The 23,174-nt window shown below is 48.2% G+C and overlaps 1 protein-coding gene across 10 annotated transcripts in view; it reads left to right on the top strand.

The window, feature by feature from the left end:
• The window catches only part of Bcas3 (BCAS3 microtubule associated cell migration factor), a 526,404-nt gene that overhangs the window by 484,509 nt on the left and 18,721 nt on the right, over positions 1 to 23,174 (top strand). For all 10 annotated transcript variants that reach the window (XM_013152079.3, XM_063250886.1, XM_013152076.3 and 7 more), the window contains one exon: positions 20,421 to 20,588. In XM_013152079.3, coding sequence (XP_013007533.1) covers positions 20,421 to 20,588 — 168 coding nt within the window. The remainder of the gene's footprint in view (positions 1 to 20,420; positions 20,589 to 23,174) is intronic.

The raw sequence follows: 23,174 nt of genomic DNA, 5'->3' as shown, positions 1-23,174 counted from the left end.
CAGGGGCTGTGTTCTGTGCTTGTCACTCCTACACTGGGTCACTTTTAAGATGCATCGACTTCTGAATCTTTAAAAGAGAGAACCAGAAAAGAAATCCCAGGGGCGGTGAGTTGGCAGGTCACCTGCCAAGAATGAGGAAAGAGGAGTGACAGATTTGGGGAGCTGGAGAAGAGGGAAATACAGGAGGGAACTGACAGCAACAAAGAGCAGAACGGAACAAAGCTGGGGGAGCATGAGGGGTCTGGCCGATAAATCTGTCATAGTGCCAGCTGATGCCAGTGCAAGGTTTTCTCCAGCAGAACTTGGCATCCCAGGAGCAGAAGCAGAGGAGGTAGACAGTTGGATGGAAGCTCCTGGATGGCCGATCAGTAAGAGGTTGATTGGACGTAAACATCTCAAATTCTGGGGTGGGCATGAAGAAGCATCCAGTAGATCTAGAGGACTCCAGGGGCTGGCAGGCTCATTGAGGACATAGAACATTATTGATAAGAATAAGTAAGTGAGACTAATAAGAAGTTTTATGGTAAAAATTGGGAATTTCTAAGCTTAAAATACTAGGTATACCAATTGTACCTTGTCAAGATCCAGATCAGTGGGCTGCTGGAGCAGAGGTGAAGGTCATCTGTGTGTGTAGGGGCAGTGAGTGTGAAGGCCAATGATGCTGATCGGTCATGTCTGATGGTCACACTTTCCTAGCATTTGGCAGGAGTAGTTGAGTAGGTGACAGTGGTGTAGATGCCACAAACCTGTATGTACATGTTCAGGGCAGGGGCGTGCAGGCACCATGGTGGGGTGGGCAGAGCAGTTGGGACACACACTCCTAGAGGCCCCAGGAAGACCCACAGTGGAGCTGGAGCTTGGGATGAGTCCCAAGTTGGCAGTGGGCAGCTTGTCGGTCACGTGGTGCCACTTCTCACACTGGCCCGGAATATGCCAGTTCCTTGTCTTTTCCTGCCATGTCTTGTCTTGTCCCTCAAAGTCATATGCACACGCACACACACACACACACACACACACACACACACACACGTAGTTTCCATAAAATAACTCTGAATATTTGAATGCAGGCATCATAGTTCTCGTACTCTTTTCTCCAGATTAAACAACGTTCACGTCTTCCTTCTGAGGACCAGGAAGTAAGGCACGGACTGTACTTTGAGTACACAGAGATTTAAAAAACGAAGAAGCAGCAGGAACTCACAATCACATGGGAAGGATAGACCAGGAAGTCTTTTATTGCCCTTGTTCCTCTGGTTTTCCATTTACCAAAAGCCCGAACAGCCAGTATAGTGGCTGGAGCGGTGTAGGAATCTGTTGTCCAGTCAATTAAACTGTGGTTCAAAGTGGAAGGTGAGCCCAGGGTCTTGAGGGCTGTTTGAAGGCCCAGGTCAGACCCACAGTGGCAGACTTCTCCAGGTGACCTCATCCTTAAGGGTGAGTAGGCCCCAGCCTGGGAGGAGCCTTGCATGTGCAAAGTGAGGGTGGCAAGGCCCCCGTGGGGGGCAGATTTGAGAGAGCTGGAAGGGGTCAGGGGATAGACAGTTGGAGGAAGGCTGGGCTTCGTTCTGAGGAGGCTGAGGATGGTTTTCAGATTTGCATTGTAGAAAAGGCCAGTTTGGGGGCAGAGGGAGGAATGAACTGCAGGGAACCTGTTTATTAAGTGACTGGAAAGCCAGTGTAGAGATTGTTGGAATGATCCCAGCAAGAACTGGTGAGAGTCTGAGCCCAGGGGCTAAGCAGAGTAGGAGGCAGATTCAAGAGGGTTTAGGAAGTGAAAGTCCACTGTCCTTACTCATCAGCTGATGTCCTGGGGAGGAATGGCAGGATCCAACTGGAGAAGACTTACTGCCACTAGGCAGGGAACAGGGAAGGAAGGTAATGAGTTTTGGAGAAGTACGGTAATGAGTTTATGTTGGAGCTCTTCAGTTGGATGAGCCTGTTGGACAGCCCCGTGAAGGCATTTAGAGGTACTCAAGTGCTTTTGGAGCCCAGGAGGAAACTGAATTAGAGATACAGTTTTGGAAGTGATTCGCATTGGGCGTGGTACTTGTACCTACTGGAGTAGATGAGTTCACCCAGGAAAAGTGTGCTGAGCAGAAGAGAAGAGGACTAAGGGTGGAGCCCTTGGAAGCACCAAAATTTGGCATAGATGGAGAACAGTGAGGCCTTGGGATGGTCAGAGAAGGGGAGAGGAAGGACTCCGAGGGAACTAGGAAACAGGGAGGATGGAGTAGTCAGCAGTTTCCCAGTGAAATCAGCTTTTCTCTTAATTCTTTTCTGCAGGTATTGGTGGTTGACCCCAGGGCCTTGTACGTGCTAGTCAGATTAGTCAGGGTCTCAGGGAGTTGCCAGATTGGCCTTGAGCTTGTGCTCTTTCTGCCTCAGCCTCACAGGCAGCTGGGATTACAAGAGTGCTGCACCGCACCCAGCTGGGAACTTTCCTTTGTAACACTGGGTGGCTCACAGGGACCATGCTTTCATACCTCAGCTGCTGTGATCCTGAGGGGACAGGCACATGCTTTTCTAATCTCAGACAGAGATTCTTAAGACTGAATTTGATGACTGGCTGCCCTAGAGGATGGGATCTCCAAAGTCCTCAGTAAGAATCTGACTGTATCAGAACTACTGCCTCGGACTGCCCGGGAAAAGGCCCCAGGGTTTACTTGTTCAAAACGCAACTTGAGTGACTCTTCCCTTTGGGAAGCCTGGTAATGATGCCCCAGACCAGAGCTCATTTTGTAATGGCCTGGGGTTCTCAGCATCCACGTGGGTCCCACTGCCCACTCCACACACAGACACTTCCAACCTGAGGTCCTCGGGTGCTGTGCCATGCCTGAGTCCCTCACGTGTTGGGATGGAAATGCTAAACTGATGGCCCAAGTTCTGAGAGCCGAGTAACGGGAATGCAGTGGAGACCCTGCCTGGAGACCAGTGCGGTCCTGCTCTGATTCTCTGAAAGCATTTGGACTGGCGCCGCCAGGATAGACGGTCTGATGGCCCTCACCATTTTGTGAACGGTACCTGAATGTAATTCAGCATTTAACAAAAAACTGTAGAAGCTGACTGCCGAAGAAGTGTGGGAGAGGTCCTACATGTAGACAACAAAGAGGAGATTTTTGGAGTTTTGCCATGGAAAGAACTGACTCAACTTGCTTATATGTTGACGACCTAACACTGCTGAGGGTACCAGCAGTCAGTGAAATAAAGTCTGCTCATACATCTCCTGTCAGGAGTAACTTTGTATTTAAGGCTTTTATCCCTACTAAAAGTACTTCCTAGGCAGAGCAGTGGTTCAGAAGGTGTTTCCCATTGTGTGAAATGGTGATTTTGTGAAATTCAAGTATTAGCACTTATAGTGGTCAGTATAAATGATCTTTCCTAAATTAGTTGTTTGGACATAGTCTTTTTAAGATTAAATGCAAAATAAGTTATACTTTAAAGTTGCATAGTGGAGCCAGGCATGATGATGTGCCCTTGGAATCCCAGCACTTAGGAGACTAAGGCAGGAAGATCACTGAGAGTTGAGACCAGCCTGGGCTGCATAGTGAATTCAAGGCCAGCCTGAACCACACACCAAGACCTGGTCTCAGAAAAAAAAAAAAGATTAATAAGATGTCAGAGTGAAGGGACCTACTGGACAGACGAGTCAAGAATGTGCTCCTAGGCCGCATATAACTTCTTTGAGGGGTTGTTTTATCTTGTTTTAAGAATAAATCTTATTGGGCTGGAGATTTAGCTCAGCGGCATAAGTGCCTGCCTCGCAAGCAGGCAGTCGTGAGTTCGATCCCTGGTACTGATTAAAAAAAAAAAAAAAGAAGAAGAAGAAATCTTATTGTGTATATTTAAGATTAAGATAGATCCTAACAAAATAAAAACGTCGTATCTTGTGGTATCTACACTCCCATGTCCATTGCAGTGGTGTTCACAGTCGCCCCAAGATATGGAAACAAACTATGTTGGTGGACAAATAAACCGTGAGACAGAGGTAGTAAAGTGGCCATAAGAAAGGAGAGCTGAGCCGGGGCTTTAGCCCAGTGGCGTCAGCACCTGCCTGGCAGGCTCGAGGTTGTGAGTTCAATCCCTGGTACCAAAAACAAACAAACAAACAAACAAAACAGGAGAAGAAAGGAGAGCTGGGCTCACTTTAGAATAAGGTGTTTAAGGGTACTGCCGCCTGGAGGGAGGAGGGTGGCTCACAAATGCTCTTGCCAGTTCCTTGTTAGCCCCGCGAGCTCTTCTGATTAACGTGCTGTACAGTGAAGGGCTGTTTCATCCACTCAGTAAACACTTACTGCACAGCTGCGTTGTGGCCATTTCTGTTCTTGGCCCTTAAATATCTTTGGGACATCAGAATAACTTCAGGGTTAGCTCGCTCTGATTCAAAAGGACAGGAATTGAGTGTCTTGTCCGTTGTTAAAGCTGGCGAATTCACATTCCCAGTGTGGTAGCATCCTGAACCACGTGGACATTCACTCTGCCCCACAAAGCCAGCAGCCCGGGCCTAACTCACACATCTCCAAGGATCCCGACTCCAGGGTGAATGCGCCAGCCAAAGGCTGCCTGGCTCATTGGAGTAAAACCAATCCTTTACATTCGGGTTACACAGAGAGTATTTTTAAAAACTTGTTCTAGTGGTATATGTTTGCAGTACACAGTTTACATCCCTCTTAGGGCCTGGGTACATTACTTAATCTATCTTAATTCTTTTTATTCCTTCTCCATCTTCTCATTTGCAAAGAGATAGCTGTCAATTTCCTACAATCTATCTTTAATTTTTGAAATTATTTATATTTTGGATTTCTCATATAAGAGAAGTTATATAATACGTAAGCTTGTGTGTCGATTTATTTCATGCAACTTTTGATCACAAGGTGTATCCATTTTCCTACAAATGATCAAACTTATCATGCTTTATAGCAGTGTAGTATTCCATTATGTACAAATACCTTGTTTCCTTTACCGACTTAGCTGTTGATGGATATACAGTCTACTTCCAAACTTTAGTTATTATGAGTTTAATTGCTATAAACATGGGTATGCATGTATCTCTATGGTATGATGTCTTCAATTCTTTTCGAAGAAGCCAGGGAAATAGCACAGTTGGATGGAATTTGTAGTTTTAGGTTCTGGAGGGATCTGCATAATGGTTGCACAGTCCATTTTCCCACCAATAATGTAGAAGGGCGCCTTCCCCCTGCGGCCTCACCAGCATTTGTTACTGTTTGTACTGATGGCCAGAGATGCTGAGCACTTTTCCATGTATTTATTGGCCGTTTGTACTTCCGAAGGGGCTGCCCAGTTTTTATTAGGTTTTTTATTTTGAAGATCTGATTTTTTTAGTTCTTTGTAAATTCTAGATACTAGTTCTCTGTCTAAAGAGTAGCTGGGAAAATCTTTTTCTCATTCTGTAGGTGTTATATTCACTCTATTAGGTTTCTTTTGCTATATGGAAGCATTTTAATATTTCTGCCTTTGACTTACTTTGATTTAATTTTTTGGTGCATGGTGATGCACATGGGTCTGGATTCAATCTGCTGCATGTGTATAACCAGTTTTCCCAGCATCTTTTGTTAAAGAGGCTGTCTTTCCTCTGGTGTTTATTTTTGGCCCTTGTCAAAGACCAGATGACTAATGTGCTTGGGGTTGTTTTTTCATCTTCTATTCTGTTCCATTGATCTTCATGTCTGTTTTTGTGCCTGTACCATGCTGCTTTTATCAGTGTAGCTTTGTAGTATAACTTGAAATCTGGGATTATACAGATAACCTTAAAGGTTCTGCCATACACATTATTGCTTGAATAGCTCACATTGCTATCCCTCTTACACAGAAGAGAAAACAGAGATTCCATGAGATTAGGTGATTTGCACAAGGTTGCCTGGCTAGATCCTCACAGAGCTAGGACCAGCACTGATTGCTACTTTTTACCCAGTGCTCCTGCTACCATCAGGTTACAAGGCTCGGTGGCCTTGTGATCAACTCATTGCTTCAGAGGCTCTGCCTTCACCCATCTTTCAGTGTCAGAGGCAGGAGGTTTGTAAGATAGGCTAGCTAGGGCTACATAGTAAGACTGTCTCCATAAAAAAGAATAAGGTATAACAAGGTACCAAAGGAGAAGGATTACAGGTAGAGTCAAAGGGTACCAGCAGCTACTACTGGCCCTGATGGTACCCACAAAGGGCAGGCATGGTGGGTGATGTGATGTGTGGTGGGCTGGTGCATTCACCCTCGAGTCCGGATCCTTGGAGATGTGTGAATTAGGCCCGGGCTGCTGGCTTTGTGGGGCAGAGTGAATGTCCACGTGGTTCAGGATGCTACCACTGGCAATGTGAAGTTGCCTGTTCTGGATTTGGAAGCCAGGAACGCTGCTTCCTATATCAGAGGATGCTAGATCTCGATTCCAGGCCCTTTCATTTTAAAGGGAAGCCTCCTGGGGACAATGACTTGCCTAGGAACATTCTGGTGAATTTGTAAGCTCATTGAGCTGGTTGGTAGCTATTTCTACAACACACACTGCTTTTACTTACTGACTTTTTATTAAAAAAAAAAAGTTTAAGGAATATGAGAAGGCTGTTTTTGTAGCTTTTCAACTCGCAAGACATTTCTACAACTCAAATGAACCAGAGTGAGTTTATTCCTTTGTTCAGCTATTGCCCTACTTCAAGGTTAAATGACAGGTTTATGTAAATGACAGGTTTATGTCTCTCTGATATAGTGACATGAGATCTCCAGGTCCCCTTCTAGGGACCCCTTGGTGTCTTGATTTTTATTCATTTTTTCTCTTCCTTCCATTATGTGTTTTATGTCCAAAGACAAAAAGATAGGTGGGTGTGTAGTGCACATCTATAATCCCAGCACTTGGGAGCCTGAGGCAGGAGGATCATCATGAGTTCATGACCAGCCTAGAGCACCCAATGAGACCCCATCTCAAAAAAAAGCTAAGTTTCTGTGCATGTGCAAACACAGGCATTCTGGACTTAACTCTGTAAGTCTCTCTTTGCCTGAGTGTAGCAGAAACAAAATATGTTGCTTCCTCCTCATGGGAAGAATTGGCATTTCTTACACAAAAAAAGCCTAAGAGGAGGCCCTGCTGGCCTTTCTGAACTTGCTTCTTAGCCAGGGAAATGAATAACATCCTGGCCTCCGTGGAATAGGAGTGAGGAGAAAGAGAGGGATGCTGGCCCCGAGCTCCAGCCATGGACTAGGAATCTCCTTACCCACAGGCACCATGCTTGGCACACAGCGAGAGCAGTGAGCTGAAAGGAAATAATAACCAGGTTAACCCAGTTACTGGGGCAGTTTTCACACTTACTAATGAAGTGGGCTTTTTACAAGCCCTCTGTGGAGCCTCCTGTAGAGAGGAGCTAGGATTCTCCAGCCCTCTCTTGAGGGAGTAAGGCCTTGGCCTGTCCTTCTGCAGCGGTGCAGAAGAGGCCCCTGGGTGCCCCCACACTCCCACTTGACTCCTACATCATTAGGAAGATGTATGAATTTCTCTAGAAAAATCTGCCTTAACAGAGTGTTAACTCTGTGCCTGGAACTTGTATTAACACTTAGCACAAGGCTGGAAGTGAGGGCAGCTGTGGGCAGCTTGAGACTTGAACTCAATTGGTGGAGGGGAAGGAGGAAGCAAAGGGAGATGCCAGGTGAATGTCCCCTAGATAAATAAGCAGAGCTGATGGACCCAAGAGTGATTTGCAAGACCAGGGTGCTATCTGCTCCTGCTTCTGTCACAGGCCAAGTCCCATCCCCTCCCGGGGCCTTCATTTCCTTTTTTCTTTTTTTAACCAGAGTAGATAGGGCCAGATATGTCTAAGGGACCGACAGCTAACAAAGATTTTAAGGGACAGACCAAGTAGGGGAGATGCAGTATATGATTCTCCAGCTTGAGTGAGTGCATGGGGTCCGGGCATCCTAAGAACTGCAGATTCCAGGGCTGGGCGGGCCTGCGGCTGGTTTCTGATGCAATCTGATTAGCAGAGATGGAGAGCACAAGACTGGTTCCCCAAAGGGGCTCTGCCCTCCCCTCACTTCCCTGCTGTGGCAGGGGACTGGTAACAGTTGCCTTTTCTCCCTCCCTAGGGTGTTGTGAGACTTAAGGGAGCAAATGCCTGTGAAAGCCCCTGGAGAGGGTGAAGCATTTATTGTCATTGTTAAGATTTCTACGCCTCGCCTCGTCACCCACCCGGGCTGTGTGTTCCTGCAGCTTCTCAGCTTCCCCCCCCTCCGTCCTTCCTGGTTGCCACGCCTGAGTAGCTGAGTCAGTGTGACCAGCCAAAATGCTCTGACAGGTGAAGGCAGGAAATGACAGTTCCCAGGCCCCTGCTGTCTGAGGTGTGATAAATCCAGGTGACAGTGAGGTGAGCCCCACGCCATCCCCACAAACTGCGAGACCAGGAAATGAGGCTGCAGATCAAGGGAGCCCCTGTGAAACAAGGATCTGGGCAAGCGCCAGGCCACCCCGTGATTCTACCTCTGCGCCCCCCTCGGGCGCCATGGTACCTTTCTGTAGCATGTAATTTTGTCCACTGAGGCCTCACGGGTGCTTCCGACACTCCCATGAGGTGAGAAAATAAGGCAGGTTATTGGACACCCCCCATAACCTCAGTGTCTTTGTCTATAAAACTGCATTGACAGCATGTGTTCTACCTGTGATAAAAGTCCCTGGGATCCTGTCATTGAAACAAAATAATTTGTGAGATGTTCTGAGCAGCCTCCACTCCTGTGGAGTCTCCTCACTACCTGAGAGGGGACGTGGTCACACTGTCCCTGTCTCAGCCACCCGAGGCTCCGAGAGCACTCTTTCCGCTGCCCAAACCATGCTGCCTCCACCACCCCAAGATCTCATATTTGCTGCTCAGCTTTGGTGGAAGGGCCTGGAAAGCTACCCACTCTTCCCGTGTCACAATGGCAGGCCGGGCCCAGCTGTTCATCACAAGGCCCCCTGCTGCTGAAAATCTGGTTCAGATTTACCCCTCGGAGTGAGAGCTGATAGCTTTAGATGGCAGGAGGATGTGGAGGGCTGGCCACACGACAAACGGAAATGCTGGCCTGTAGTCTAACACAACCGAGAAAGGGCCAGCCATCAAACCAGCCTGCTGTAGCACCTCCCCTCGGCACATCTGGGATGTCTCCTTTGGTGCAAGATTGGTTCCTCTGTGCCCTTTCCCAGAGCTGCTGTCCCAGGATCTTAGAGGAGCAGATAACACCGACTCCTCCCAAGCACCTCAGCCTGCAGGAAGCAGAGTCTCACGCTGAGGAAGTGCAGATTTTCAGAGAAGAGAAGAAAGGACAAAAAATAATCCTAAAGGACAAGCCACTCGTGTCTGTGTATAGACTGGGTTTCACATCTGAATCCAGTCATGATCAGTCTGATGCTTTTGAAACATCTTTGATTAATAAGAGCAGACGACTTCTTGGCCCCAGGTTTCAGACTTCTAGGTTCTCCTCAGTTGAGAGTGTTGTATTTGACTTGTTTGGGGAGCATGAGAGTCACAAGGTTTTAGTTCGGCTGCTTCCCTCTCCCAGAACCCGTTACCCTTGGGAACTGGGCCAGGCTGTGGCTCTGTGGTAGGCTGTTTGCCTGGCATGCCCAAGGCCCTGGGTTCAATCCCAGCACTGGGCTGGGGTGGGATGCTGGCATAGGAAGACGGCTGACAAGTTCCTCACTGGTCCTGCACCATACTTCAAAATCAAATTTTTGGATGAGTTTTAGTGGGGAATGTACAGACTTTGGAACCAGATGAACCTACAGTCCGAATCCTGGCTGCCTTTGATGTCATCTTGAGCAGATGTTTTACATCTCTCTGCCTCAGTGTTTTTGATCTGTAAATTGGGAATGATAGCATCAGCCTCGTGGAGCACAACTGATGCTCGGCAAATGCTGGCTCTTTTATCTTTCCTGCTATCTGATCTAACCCCAGACCTAATTACGCGGAGGAGTCAGCACCGACCTGGGGAGGCTGGTTTGTATGCTTGCTGTCTTGAGAGATAGAATTCCATGAAGTTTTTCCATTGAAGGAACCCTTAGGTTTCCGAAGACACGGTTTTCCTGCAGTTTATTGTGAGCCTCGCTACAGGAATGCGACCACGTGGTGGTGGTCTGATGTTTTCCTTTCATCCTCGGAAGCAAGTTGGCGCATCCTGAAGGGGACGTTTTCATGGCCTTCTACTGCAGAACGATCTCTTCCCGCTCACACGGATAGAAACCAAACCATCATTGTGCGGGCTCCGGAACAAAGAAATAAAGGGTGCTGTGATGGAGCCTGGGAAACCCAAGTGCCTGCCCATCCTGGGACTCACCCTCGTCCTCTGACACTGCTCTGGGTCCCAGCGTGTAGTGTCACAGTTCTCCTTCAGGGGGACAGTGGTGACTGAGGTCTGCGCTCTGAGGCAGACAGCTGGGTCCCTGCTCAGTGACCTCATGGCGTGTGAAGGACTCAGGCGTTCCTCGACCATCAGGAAAGGGAGCCTTCTACGGAGCTGTGTCCTGATTATCCGAGGGACAGTAGGCAGTGGGGGACAAAAGAGTCAAGTACAGGACTTTACAAATCAACTCTAAAGCTGTCCCTCTAGCACTTTCGGTATGAAGCATGAAATTTGTACAGAGGCTGTTGTTTCTGCCGTTTTCACATGCAAGTTGGTGCACGTTCTCAGTGCAGACTGGAGAGAGGTATATCGCATGTACACAGGGCCGAGTCAACGCGGCGTGCAGCCAGCCCCGGCCACGGGGAGAAAAGCAGGACCCGGGCCACAGAACTGTAGGCTCACCTGCCCCTGTGAGTCAGGCCACACCCGTGGCTGGACGGGGCAGCCGCTCAGCCGGGCCGGGCCTCCACCCCGTGCCGCCTGCCAGCCTCCTCCCAGCATGCTGTTACTCTCAAGGGCAACTTTAACTTTACCTTTCCTTCATCTTTCTCAACTTTCTGTTTTTTGTTTTTACCTTTTTGGTTTTTATTTTATTTTTGTTTTGTTCTGTTTTTTGGACAAGGTCTCACTATGTAGCTCAGGCTGACCTTAAACTCACTATGTATCCTAGGCTGGCCTTGAACTCATGGCAATCCTCCTGCCTCAGCCTCCTGAGCAGTGAGATTACAGGCGTGTGCCACCATGTCTGGCTGCTTTCTCTTCTCTTTTTATTGATTATAGACATTATAGGAAATGTATAGAAAAGTACTGAGTAACAGAAGGGTCCCCTGTAACCAAGTTATCTAGAAGCAACCATGGTTAACATTTTTTCACGAATCATTAAAATGATTTTCTATGCATTTTTATATTACTCAATAATACTAACTATATATTTTCGTCTTTTTAAAAATTTAGCATTGTGTAAAGAATTTTCCCTGTAGATTGAATGCTTAGCATATGCAAGGGCCAGGGTTAAAACCCCCAAAAAATGGTAACAATAAAAGAAGTTCTTCTTTTGTAAGCATCATTGTTTCTGACTACCTAATACTCTATTGCTGGCATGACATAAAATTTAATTAACAGGTACCTTTTTTAAGCTATCTATGTTCAGTAGCATTAAGCATCTTTATGCATGAAGGTTTCTTGGTTTCCTATATGATTTTCTTGAGCTAAATTTCTAGAAATGGCATTCTTATGTCAGTGGTCAGGTGTTTTTGTTTTGTTTATTTTTGGTTTTTTGAGACAGGTTCTCATGTGTAGTCCAGGCTGGTCTCAATCTCATAGTGATCCTCCTGCCTCAGCTCCTGAGTGCTGGGATCACAGGCGTGCACCACCATGCCTGGCTAGTTGGGTGTATTTTTAACTCTTAATATGTATTTGCCAAATGGCCCTTCAGATGGTGGACATCAGTGATACTCTTGTCAACCGTGGTCTCTATCATTCTGGGTTTTCCATGTTGAATATGATCCTGTTTCTCTGTTAAAGAATTTAGGGAGCTAAAAAGTCCTTTCCCCATGCTCAGAATCAGGAAAAGCATTAGGATGTAAGGGTCTTCATCAGAGGTAAGAGGTAATTCCTCCTCCACAGGGCTCCCTGAAGACATCCTTAGAGAAGTAGGGTGCTTTGACTCCTGCTGAAGGTGCTTGTTGTGCAGTTGACAGTAACCAGCCAATCTCAGTGGCACTCAGGGGTGATGTGGCTGTTCCCTGCCCCAACTTTGCTCCTCTGGCTGCTTTTTTTCTGGTCCGATGTTTTGTTCATCACTCAAACCTTTTCATAGAACTTCCCAACCCCAAAGAACTACGGACAGAGCCCAGGGTGTACTCCTGTGTGTTTGACAACTGTCAATACACAAAACTGTAACAAATTTATTTTGATGTAACTGCCTTTTATTTATAATTTATGAATGGGGGACAGTTTCCAGGCTACAAAATAGACTGAGAATCGCCACTGGGAAAGAGCAAACAGTGAGATTGTAAGGTGGGAACAAGGAAACTAATGGTGGGGTACTGATTGATTAATATCTAGTTGCTTTTCTGTAAGGCATGAAGAGGAGCTACCTTACCAAACTGACTCAGAAGACTGAAATCTCCTGTTATGAGATCTGCCTGCCTCCTTAACATTTTGGTTTGATTATGTGACATTTAGCATGAGGGACTCCATTTTAATTTGGTCAGATTTCTTGAGGCCTAATGCAAGAATTCAATCCAAAGCAATGGCCTCCTCCAATTTGTATTTAACATACTCTCACATATACTATATAATCTGATACTCAATAACCCCAGAAGACAAATATTCATTTCCCCGTTTTACAAGTTTCTTACTTTTCCAAGGGTGGCTATAACAAAATACCATGAAGTTGGTGATTTAAAATAAGAAATGTATTCTCTCATATTTCTAGAGGCTAAAAATTCAAGAGCACAGTGTTAGCAGCGTCACATCCCTGCAGAGGGAGGAAAGAACACTTCTATCTCCTGGCGGCTCTTGGTGTCACTCTGTGGTCTCTGTCTTCACACAGCCTTCCATCTTTGGTCAGTGCTCACCCTTCCTCTTTCTCTTATAAGAACACAGTCATTGGAACTAGGGCCTGTATTAAATTCAGAATGGCCTCATCTCCGGATCCTTAATCATACCTGCAAAGACCCTGTTTCAGAAAAGGTCCCATTTGGAGTCTACAGGTTGACATATTTGGCAGGGGGACACCATTCAACCACTGCAATCTAGAGCAGGGATGTGACTCCCCCCAAGTCGTACAACGAGAAAATAACAGGGATTGGTATTTGAACCCAGTTTTCTGCTTATCATATGCCTTTAATTAGGTAAAAACAAGACCCTTATGGTATTAGAGCTTGATTTTGTTATCTGGTGTATAGAAAATGAAATTTGGTAGCTTTTACCCTAGGATACCTCAAACATCATTTTGCCATTACTCTGTTAGTGTATTATTGTTAATCACATTGAAACCAGGGGAGTCATTCATTTATTTTCCAGGTGGAAGGCCCAGAAGGGATTAGTGATTGGCCCATACAACCAAGAAAAGTTAAGGGAGGATTCCAGTTATAATTTCGTGTCTTCATTTGCAGTCTATTTGCTAACCTTCAAAGCATGCATTACGATCCTATATTACAATTTTAACAGTGGCTTCCTTGTCAAAGTGACTGTGTCAGATTGCAAAGAAATTCTTAGTGTTTCAGTCACTCTTAAACTTCTCTTCCCTGGCTCAGGACCACTTGGTTTGGCGGCCACGTGTGGCAGCCTGTTCGCAGGCCTCTGCCCAGTGATCACCCCTTCTCACTAGGGCCGTGGAGGCCTGTGAGGACAGATGTGCATGCCAGCACCACACCTGGTGCATCGGCGTCTCCTGGCATGTCTGCATTGGCGAAGGCATTTCCTTGCTCTGTGCTGGTACCTTTTCCCTTCTCTTTGCTTAGTTCCCTTCCAAACCGGAGTAGACTAACCTTGCAAAACAGGCCAGTATCCAAACGTAAGTTCACAGCCAAATGGATGAATATGAGACACGTGAGACACGTGTGGTTTACTGATTGACACAAGTTTGGAAAACTGGAGTCCCTGACCTTTTGCCACACAGCGAACACAGAATTGTATTTTCCCGTTGTCACTACAATGGGAAAATATTCTGAGCAATACATTGTTGGGGAATTTGTTGTGTGAACGTCAGTGTGCTTCCACAAACCTATATGGCACGGGTCAGTCAGTGGACACAGTAAGCATGAACTGTGTGTGCCCACTGTGTGCCCAGCATGACATACTGTGTTGTAGTATGCTTTTTTTAAAGTAGGAGCACACCCTAACATGATAAAGCATGACTGCATAAGCCAATAGCAATCATTTGTCTCATCAGTATTATGTATCATACATAAATGTATTGCTATACTTTTGTGCAAGTGGCAGTGCCATAGGTTTGTTTATACCCTGCATCACAACTGTGTAAGCTGCACTGTGATGTTATGGTGGCTGATATCACAGATGATAGATTTCTCAGCTCCATTTTAATTTCATGGGACTACCATCTCATATACAGTCCATCACACACCAAAATACCATTCCCCAGCCCATGCCTGTAGTTATTTTGGGAACCAACCTAAAAGATTGAGAGAAAAAGATGGTGTCCTCATATCCTCTCACCTCACCTGCTTTCCTAACTGATTGTGACCCAGTCTGTTAATCATGACATTGTGTAGGTCGATGTAATGAAATTTGCTTGCAGACATAGCCAGTGATGGCGCATATTAGTCAGGGCTCTTCAGAGAAACAGAACCAATAGGAGATGCGGCAGTGGAGGGCGAGAGAGACACAAAGATGTACTGATTGATTATGGGAATTGGCTCACCTAATTATGGAAGCTGCAAAGTCCTCTGCTTCCCACCCACAAGCTGGAGCAACAGGAAAACCACTGTTGTAGCCCTTAGAGTCTAACAACCAGGTAACCAGGGCTGCTGGTAGAGGAAGTCCTGGTCCAAGTCCACAGGCCTGAGGACCAGGGATGCTAAATAGATTCACAATGTGAGCCCAAAATCCTAAGACCCCAAAGCAGCAAGGCCATAGGAGATAATGTCCCAGATCAAAGAGAAAGACCAAGTTTTCCCTTCTCCCACCTTTTTGTTGTGTTCAGGCCCTGATATTAGTGAGGGAAGATCATCTCTACTCAGTCTGCTAATTCAAGTAGTAATCTCCTCTAGAGTCATCCTACTGACATATCCAGAAATAATGTTTTGATAACTATCTGGGCATCCCTTAAACCAGTAAGTAAACATACAAAACTGACCACCGCTTCCAGTAAAGCTAACGTTCTCAGCCTTGCTCTTGTAGCCAGCCTGCGGTAGAGAAAGGCCATGTTCCCACGGCACCAGTCTTTAGCTCAGTTTGGTATTAATAGTTGGGTAAGCTACGCAAGGAAGTTCTCCAGTGGCTGCCATTATGGTGCCTGAAGTCTTCACTTAGTTGTCGTTGACATCGTTATTACAACAAGCTCTCACCTAGAAGAGCTTATGTTTTGAAGTGCACAGTTTACTGTAGCCTTTGCTTTAGTATCCGGCCTCCTTGGTGGCTGGAAATCTGATCAACAGGTCTAAGCAGGGTCCAAATGCTGTGGGGATGTAATTGACGCAAAGCAGGGGCTGTGGCACAGACTCCGACCTAGCAAAGGTGTGATTAGACGCTATCAGCACAGAGGAGCATCCCACCTGTCCACCCCACTGCCACCCGCAGCTTCCTGGCCCCTCTGACAACACTGCATAAAGGCAGAGCGTGTGCTCCCCATGCCTGCCCCGCAGCTGCCAGCTCACCAGCTGTCGCAGCATGCCTTTAATGGGGCTGTGAAACCCAAGAACCTGACCCATCCCTCCTCTGGGGAGCTGCCAAGCTGGGAAGCAGGGGTCGGGACGCTCACCTGAGACAGACCAGCCCTCTGTGCCATTCCAGGCAGGCTGTTTTATCCGGCTCCCAGGATCTCAGACCTAAAATAAATACACAGGCAGCAGCAGAGTGAAACTATGAATTTGTTTCCTGCTCACTTACCATCTTCTTTGTCCCTTTTATTTAATTTTAATTCCATTTTCTACCTACTCTGGCCCTGGATGTCCAGTCTCTGGTACCCCACAAAAATTATGTCGACTCCAAAGTGACTGTCTATTTTCTCAGACAGTCATGATGAATAAAAAAAAAATCTGCTTTGAGCAGTTGTGATGTGGAGAGTCCTATGCTTCTTGCCATTATGAAGAAATCCAAGCCTTCAGCTCGTGGGGAAAGCGCGTCATGGAAACACTGTGAGGCGGTATGGGGAGCGAGACCATAAGGGTGACCTGAGGGGTCCTCAGATTAACCTGCACCCACAGGTGGACTTCAGGGGTGTCCCTAAGCACCCTGAAATTATTTGTGTCATTTTGTATGGGCACAGCACACGTTCTCGTGGGTAAATTCGTAGCTTTCCCCAGCCTCCTTCCAGAAGGTGAGGAGCCTGCTGTCTGTCAGAGGGTGGCACGGTGTCAGCCTCACTCGGGGTAGTTGGTAGCTCGAGGCTCCACCGAGCAGGTCAGACTTGAACCGGCTCTTGGAAAACGGTATTCAGAGAACAGCATGTCGGAGGCAGCCCTGAAGGAAGGATTTCCTGGAGGTTTCACGCAAAGACTGCCACAGTGAGAAACAGCCCCTTCCTCTCTTCAACTCAATAAAGTGCAAGTCTGTAAATGGTGATAATTGCTCCTCAAGTCTTCCTGGAGTTTTGTGAAAGCCCAGGATCTCTCTCTGTCTCTGTCTCTGTCTCTGTCTGTCTCTCTGGCTCTCCCCCCTTCCCCTTCCTCCTCTTTCTCTCCTCCCCCTTCCCTTCTCTCCCTCAGTTTCCCTATTCCTCAGTACAGTGCTTGACTCATATCAGAGTGGACACTAATCAATATTTGATGAATGTGTGCGTTAACTGAAACAGTAAACGTGAGAAGGCTTTATAAACAGCGGTGTTGCTGCAGCGAAAGATCCTTGTTGCTAAGCGTGTGGACCCTGTGCTCTGCAAACAGCTCGTGGGAGCTGAGCACCTTCTTCCCCTGCAGCGGATGCAAAGGGTCCCCCATCTGCGGGGGCTTCTGTGGCCCAGCCAAATGAACGATGGCTGTGCTGTCAGCGCTGACAAGATGTGCAGTTTCCTAAAAGCCCGGAGGTGACCTCAGCTCCCAAGGGCTTGGCCTCTTCGCCGAAGTGCCTGCTGGTCCACGTGCACCTGCAGCCCTGCGCTCACTGCAGCAGGGGAGACCCCAGCAGGCCATGCTCTCCCTTTCTGAGGGCTGTCATGTGTGGAAGGGAAGACAGGAAGGGGGTGGTGCAGAGCCTCCATGGGCCATGGGACCACTGACTCTCCCATCTCTGTGGCTTCTCAGGACAGAAATGGCCAAGTTACCCTTGGCTGATCGATCGCCTTTGGTTTTTTTTCCACCTCCTAGCCGTGCCCGTGCAGAGAGGCCAGACCTATCAATATGTTTTCTCCTGTGTACCATTCAGGAGACAGGATGCCTCGTCATGGAGACCATGGTGCTGCAAAGGACTTGGGCTGGGTGAGAGAGGGGAGATGTTTGAAAGGCACTGGTTGAAGGTGACAGGAGTTCTCAGAACAGGTCAGGGAAGAAAGGGGCAATTTCTCCATGGAATAGTTCACCGTGGGTGCTCCTAAGGGACATGGTATGGGAGCTGAGAGAGTGGACTCCAAGCTAAGAACCAGGAGCCTGTGCTCCAGATCTGTCACTGAGAGACTCTGAACCTGTCACTTAATCTCCCTGAAATCCCAGCTCCTCCCCCATAAATAAGATAGAGGAGCTAAACTTAGGTGGTACCTGCACCACCACTTGGGCTCACCGTGCGAGTCCAGATGTGGCCTGTGGTCTCAGGTGAGGGAAAGACGGGCCCACTTGTTATGATTAAGTGGGACGTGCGTGCTCTTCTGTCCACAGCACTTACCACGTGTAGGTGCTTTTATGTTTATCTAACGCGGTCCGTGCAGCAGCCCTCTGAGGTTGCACTGTGTCTCCATGTTCAGTTCCTGTGTCGAGTCAGGCAGGTAATAGACGTCAGAGTATCTTTAAGCTCAGATCTGTTTCCATTCTCAGCTATCACACCAGCTCACAATCCTTTTCTCCTCTGTACTGTTGTTCTGTCCAGAATATTACACACTGTCTGGCCTGTACCATCTGTCATTGACTGGGCCTGCCCGTGTACCAGAATCCTACCTGCGGTAATATTTGCTAAAGCTTCCTCCTTTCTTCCTCATTTGGTTTCCCGTACTTCTCTTTGCCCTGCTGCCAGCTGCCTGCCCTGACCTCTAACCAGGGCACATGAAACATCAGCCAGGCTCCGCTCAGAGGCAGGCGACCTGCTGGTGCAGGGAGAGGCCGCCCGCTCCCTCGCTGCTTTCCAGACTCAGAAACCTGAGTGCGTGTAAGGAAGCTGAGTTTACGGAGAGGAGGGACCCCTGTGTTCTTGTCATCCTCTCTGTGATGTTGCTGTGTGTGTCCCAGGCAGAGCCTTGGGGAACACAAGGCTGTAGCTCTCTGTCTCGTCAGGTCTGACTGTGGGGACACCGGCTGGAAGCACAGACTGCTGGCAAACCTTGCTCGGTCTCTTGCTCCTTTGAGACAGGACAAGAGTTGTTTGTTCCCCTTTGGAAATGGAAAAAGGAGATGGAAGGACTTGTGTATGATTAGGCATAGAACAGAAAGCCTAAGCTCTGCCCTCAGCCTGTGTCGTCAGGGAGCCAGGCCCCCAGCACTTTTCACTAATGTTGGTTGAGTGTCGGCTCTGGGCTTTACGTTTTCAGTGTGTGACTCTAGCTGAGCTCCAGTCCAATCAGCTAACACTTAGGCCCCCCCCCACCGCCTCAATCCCCTGCAGCTTGCTCCCAGACCCCCATCCCAACCCTCACCCTCATTGGAGAGAGAAGATGAGACGGGTAGCTCCCCGAGCTGGAGTCCTCCCTGACAAGCATGTCCCCAAATACGCACACCTAAGGTGAACACTCTCTTAGGGAAATGCTCTTATGGATGCTGCCCATCTGCCAGTGCCAGGAACCTAGCCTACAATTAGGTAAGGATAAATCAAAGCCCAGCTTGCCTGATGAAATTCAGGAGCCGGTAGCGACCCTTGCTACATATATAAATCCCAGCAGGCTGGCCGAGGGCCTTTGTCTGGTTAGGAGAGTTTAGGATTATCTGGGCCACTTTGCTGATGTATGGAGGCACTGGCTGTCTGCGTGTTTACTAACGGTCATCACCGCGATGCTTTGGCCATTATCAGAGGCAGGGCCGCCTGCCGGGGCTGGGGCTCGCACCCTCTCTATTACCACCTGTCAGTGGCAGAGAGTGTGTGCTGACACTCTCCAGTCCTGCCCGCTGAGGGAAGATAGTTTCTGACGGCTGATCAAAGAGGAGAAGCAAGGCCTGATAAAGAGTGTGTGTCTCGTGTACTTTTAACTTTGGGAAACATTGGCATTTGCATTTTTTCCTCATCTTCCTGGTGCTGGCAGGAACCAAGTCCAATAAATGTAGTGGATTCAGTTACCTAATCACTGGGGAAATGGTATGTGCTTAAAGCAACAGAGCATGACTGTAATCTCCTTCCGAGAGAGTGGATGAAATAAGCTTCCACAGCAGACTTGCTATAGAATAAAGTAGAATAATTTAAATTTTGAGCTTTGAAGTGATCTCAAATGTGAAATTTAACATCTGCATTGAGCGGAGCACCATGTACTTTTGGAATTGGGGCACAGCTTTGGACTAAGGAAGGGTCCTTGTTAGAGATGCAGTTATCCAGCTGCATTGCTGGAGTCCCCGAAATGGTGCCTGTGCCCCTGGGCAGCTGGCAACACGGGTTAGACAAAGGTAGCAGCAGGTCTGAGTTCTTGCTCTAAGTCTGCTGCAAACCTTGTTTATTCTTGAACTGTAACCTCTTAGAGTTTCATCTGTAAAGTGAGAAGATTAGGCATAGGCTATAGGATACAGTGGTTTCAAAGTTGTGTTTTTAAAATTTAAGCCATACGACAAACCCCTTCTGTAAATGAAATTTTAGGTGAGACCCATAGTATTAAATAGGAGAAAGTAGACGGGTTTGGGTCCCCTTCCCTCCTCCTAGTTCTTTTTTAGTAGTTGCAATGACAAAGTGAGCGCTCGCCCCAGTTCTTTTCTTTTTTATTTGTTAGTACCAGGAGTTGAACTCAAGACCTTGTGCTTGCCAGGCAGGTGCTTGTATCACTGAACTGCACCCCGGCCCTCGGCCCATTTCTCGATGGAGTCCCTAAAGACCCATCACTCCTAGAAGCAGTTGTCAGTGCACTTGCCTCGGTGGCCTGGGGTCACTCTGAGAGGCCTGCATGCTCACATCAGGCAGCACGTGCTGGTCGGCTCTGCGCCGCACATTCCTGTTTCCTGGTGCCCTGTGCACAGGAGGGCATCGGTGGTGGGCAGAACAGCCTGCCCTCTACAGGCGCGGACTCAATGCCAGCTCTCCTGTGTGTGCCACAGGTACCTTTGACCGGAGCGTGACCCTGCTGGAGGTGTGTGGGAGCTGGCCTGAGGGCTTCGGGCTGCGACACATGTCCTCACTGGAGCACACAGAGGAGGGCCTCCGGGAGCGGCTTGCTGACGCCATGGCTGAGTCACCAAGCCGGGACGTCGTGGGATCAGGGACAGGTAAAATGTCACTGGACTCCTAGCCTGACTCGGTTGTGACTGGCACCTGTTGGTTTGCAGCTTCTTTGGCAGGGTGAGAGGCATGTGCATGTGTGTGTGTGTGCACATGCGCACATGCGCGTGCACACGCTTGCGCATGCGTGCACAGGGGTGTGTGTGTGTGTGCACGGGTGTGTCTTCTAGCATCTGTTCCTTAGTGTTCTGATTGTGGTCCATTTTAGAAGTGTGTAGTATTGGGAAACCCAGGGGAACCATCCCCTCCCACATGGAACAGTGCATACAAAAATGCAGTGAGAAATGTGGTTATGTCGTGTAAGTCTCTCCTAGAAGGACACCTCCAGGGGAAGGCGGATCAAGGTTCTCCAGCAGTGCTGGGCACTACGTGTAAGACAGCACACAGTCCTCAGTCTTGCTCGAGGCTTTCCGAATGGGCAAGTGTCAGTGCACGCACCAGCCTCCGAGAGAGCAGGGATGGAGCAGACAGGGCTGGCTCAGTCCCCAGGTGCCTTTTTCCTGTGCTGCACTTTGCCCCAGAGTCCTGCCCCTGAGAGAGTCAAGCATCTGGGGTCTGGAGTGGCTCTTTGCGTGCTTAGGACAATCAGAAAGCATTCTTAGATGAGGAATGAGCCTTGTGCCAAGCAAACAAAAACACAGGCACACACACTCTACTGCACTCAGGAGAAACTAGAATCCATCCCTCTCCACATGATTGTAATACAGACTGCCTCTCCCTTCAAACACTTCTGCACCCTCCATCTGTGCTGGTGCTCACTACTTCAGCCCTGTGTTTCTGCCTGCCCCAACAAGCCATGTCCCAGCTCTCTGAGGTCAATAGAAACTTTTTATTGTGTCGAGTAGTCCTTGGCTAACAGCCTTTCCTCTCTTGCTTGACTGAGTCCTTTTGAGACTTAGTCTTTGCTATGAATTGCTGCATCCCTGCCCTACATGCCTGCTTGGAAAGAGGAGCCCAGTAAGGAGGAACTTAAAGCCCTGGAACAGATCCTAACCAGAACCAGTAAGATTTGGAGTGAGAGCGTTTGGGTTTGGGCTTAAACTCACTGAGTGTGGATGCGTGGAGGTTTTAGGTGTTCAGGCCCAGCGCTCAGCCTTTCCCTTCCGCTTTCCCATCCCGGGCCATGCTGCTGTCAGTTGGCTGCTTGGCCTACCCAGAGTGTCTGTGTGTCACCGGCAGATGGACGGAGTGGAATAGATGGATTGAAGGCAGGAAGAGAAGAGTTTGGCTAGATACAGGGCAGCACTTTATCAGGCCCTGGGTGGAGATGGCTGTCACTGAGAACTGGCCCTTTCTAAATTCCCTTCTTCTTGGAAAGAAAGATGTGTGTGTCAGAAGTGGTAAGAAGCTTATGTCCCACACCACTGTGCTCACACGTGGATAGATGGCAGGACCACACCAGCCCTGCCCCCGCCAAAGTCGAGGATAACACATCTTCAAATCATTGCTGCACAGATGAGGATGCACAGATGAGGCGCAGCAAGGCCACCTCCCTGACTGTGAGCCCAGTCTCCTTAGGGGCTGACCCAAGGCCGAAGCTTCTCCCTCTCTGAACCTTGCCCGTGGCACAGCTTTCCCTGCATGGTGGGGGCCCTGGTCAGCCACAGCTCCCAAGAATCGAAGCCTGGCATTGCTGGACTCACTCCCAGGCCTTCCTCTTCCAAAGGCCAGGGAGGCCCTGGATCGGCTTCCTCTGCAGCACCTACTCAGGTGCCCCCGGGTCACCTCTGCATTGTCCTGCAGGCAGTTCTAAAAGTGCATTCAGTCAAGTGGTGGAGCTCCAGCCTGGCACAGATAGTAGTAACCTGAGCATAACTGGCGGCCATTCATCTGCCAGACAGCTAAGAGGCTCAGGAGAGTCTTTGTTGGCCTTAGGAGGTTGTGAAATTAAAAAGAATCAAAAAAAGAAATTAAAACCAAGGGGTCAGAAAATAGTAGACTCCCTTTTTTTCAGCAAAGGCATTTCATTTTCCTCCCTCAAACTTTTTGTCACCAAAAGGGATTCATATGGTCTTTGACCATATTAAATGTTTTTTCTTCCCCCAAAAATCTGCCTCCATCTTTAAAGACCAGTTACAGAAGTTAATCAGTTTCCTTCTCTGTTGCTGAGAATCACTTTCCACATTTCTTTTTTTCTTTTCTCTCTTTTTTTTTTTGTTTGGTACCAGGAATCAAACTCACGACCACACACTTGCAAGGCAGGCACTTACGCCACTGAGCTAAATCCCTGGCCCTGTTTCCCTGTTTCTAATCAGAGGTAAAGCATCAGGCTGGTGGCACAGCACAGCTCACCTGTGACAAAGGCAGCCCTGCCAGGGATGGCCAGGGAAATTCAGGGCCATGAGGATGGGAGGGGCAGCAAGTCACCCTCTGCCCATCCAACTTCTGTCCCTGTCTTTCTTCCCACGATCCTGTCTCTCTGGGTGGCTCACAAGACAAACAGGCAGAGTGATGCAGAGTGTCTGCCGCTGTCAGGTATTCGGATGCGCCAGAGATGGGTCAGTTCCGAATGTCTCCCGGCAGGCATCTCATGTGACAAAGCAGCCTGCCTGATGTCACTGTACCTAAGTGAG

This window comes from Cavia porcellus, unplaced genomic scaffold (assembly GCF_034190915.1).
Source record: "Cavia porcellus strain 051 isolate PalLab524CR breed Dunkin Hartley unplaced genomic scaffold, mCavPor4.1 scaffold_6, whole genome shotgun sequence".
Classification (NCBI taxonomy): Eukaryota; Metazoa; Chordata; class Mammalia; order Rodentia; family Caviidae; genus Cavia; species Cavia porcellus.
Note: the sequence above shows the minus strand (reverse complement) of the source record. Positions and strands in the feature narration are given on the sequence as shown.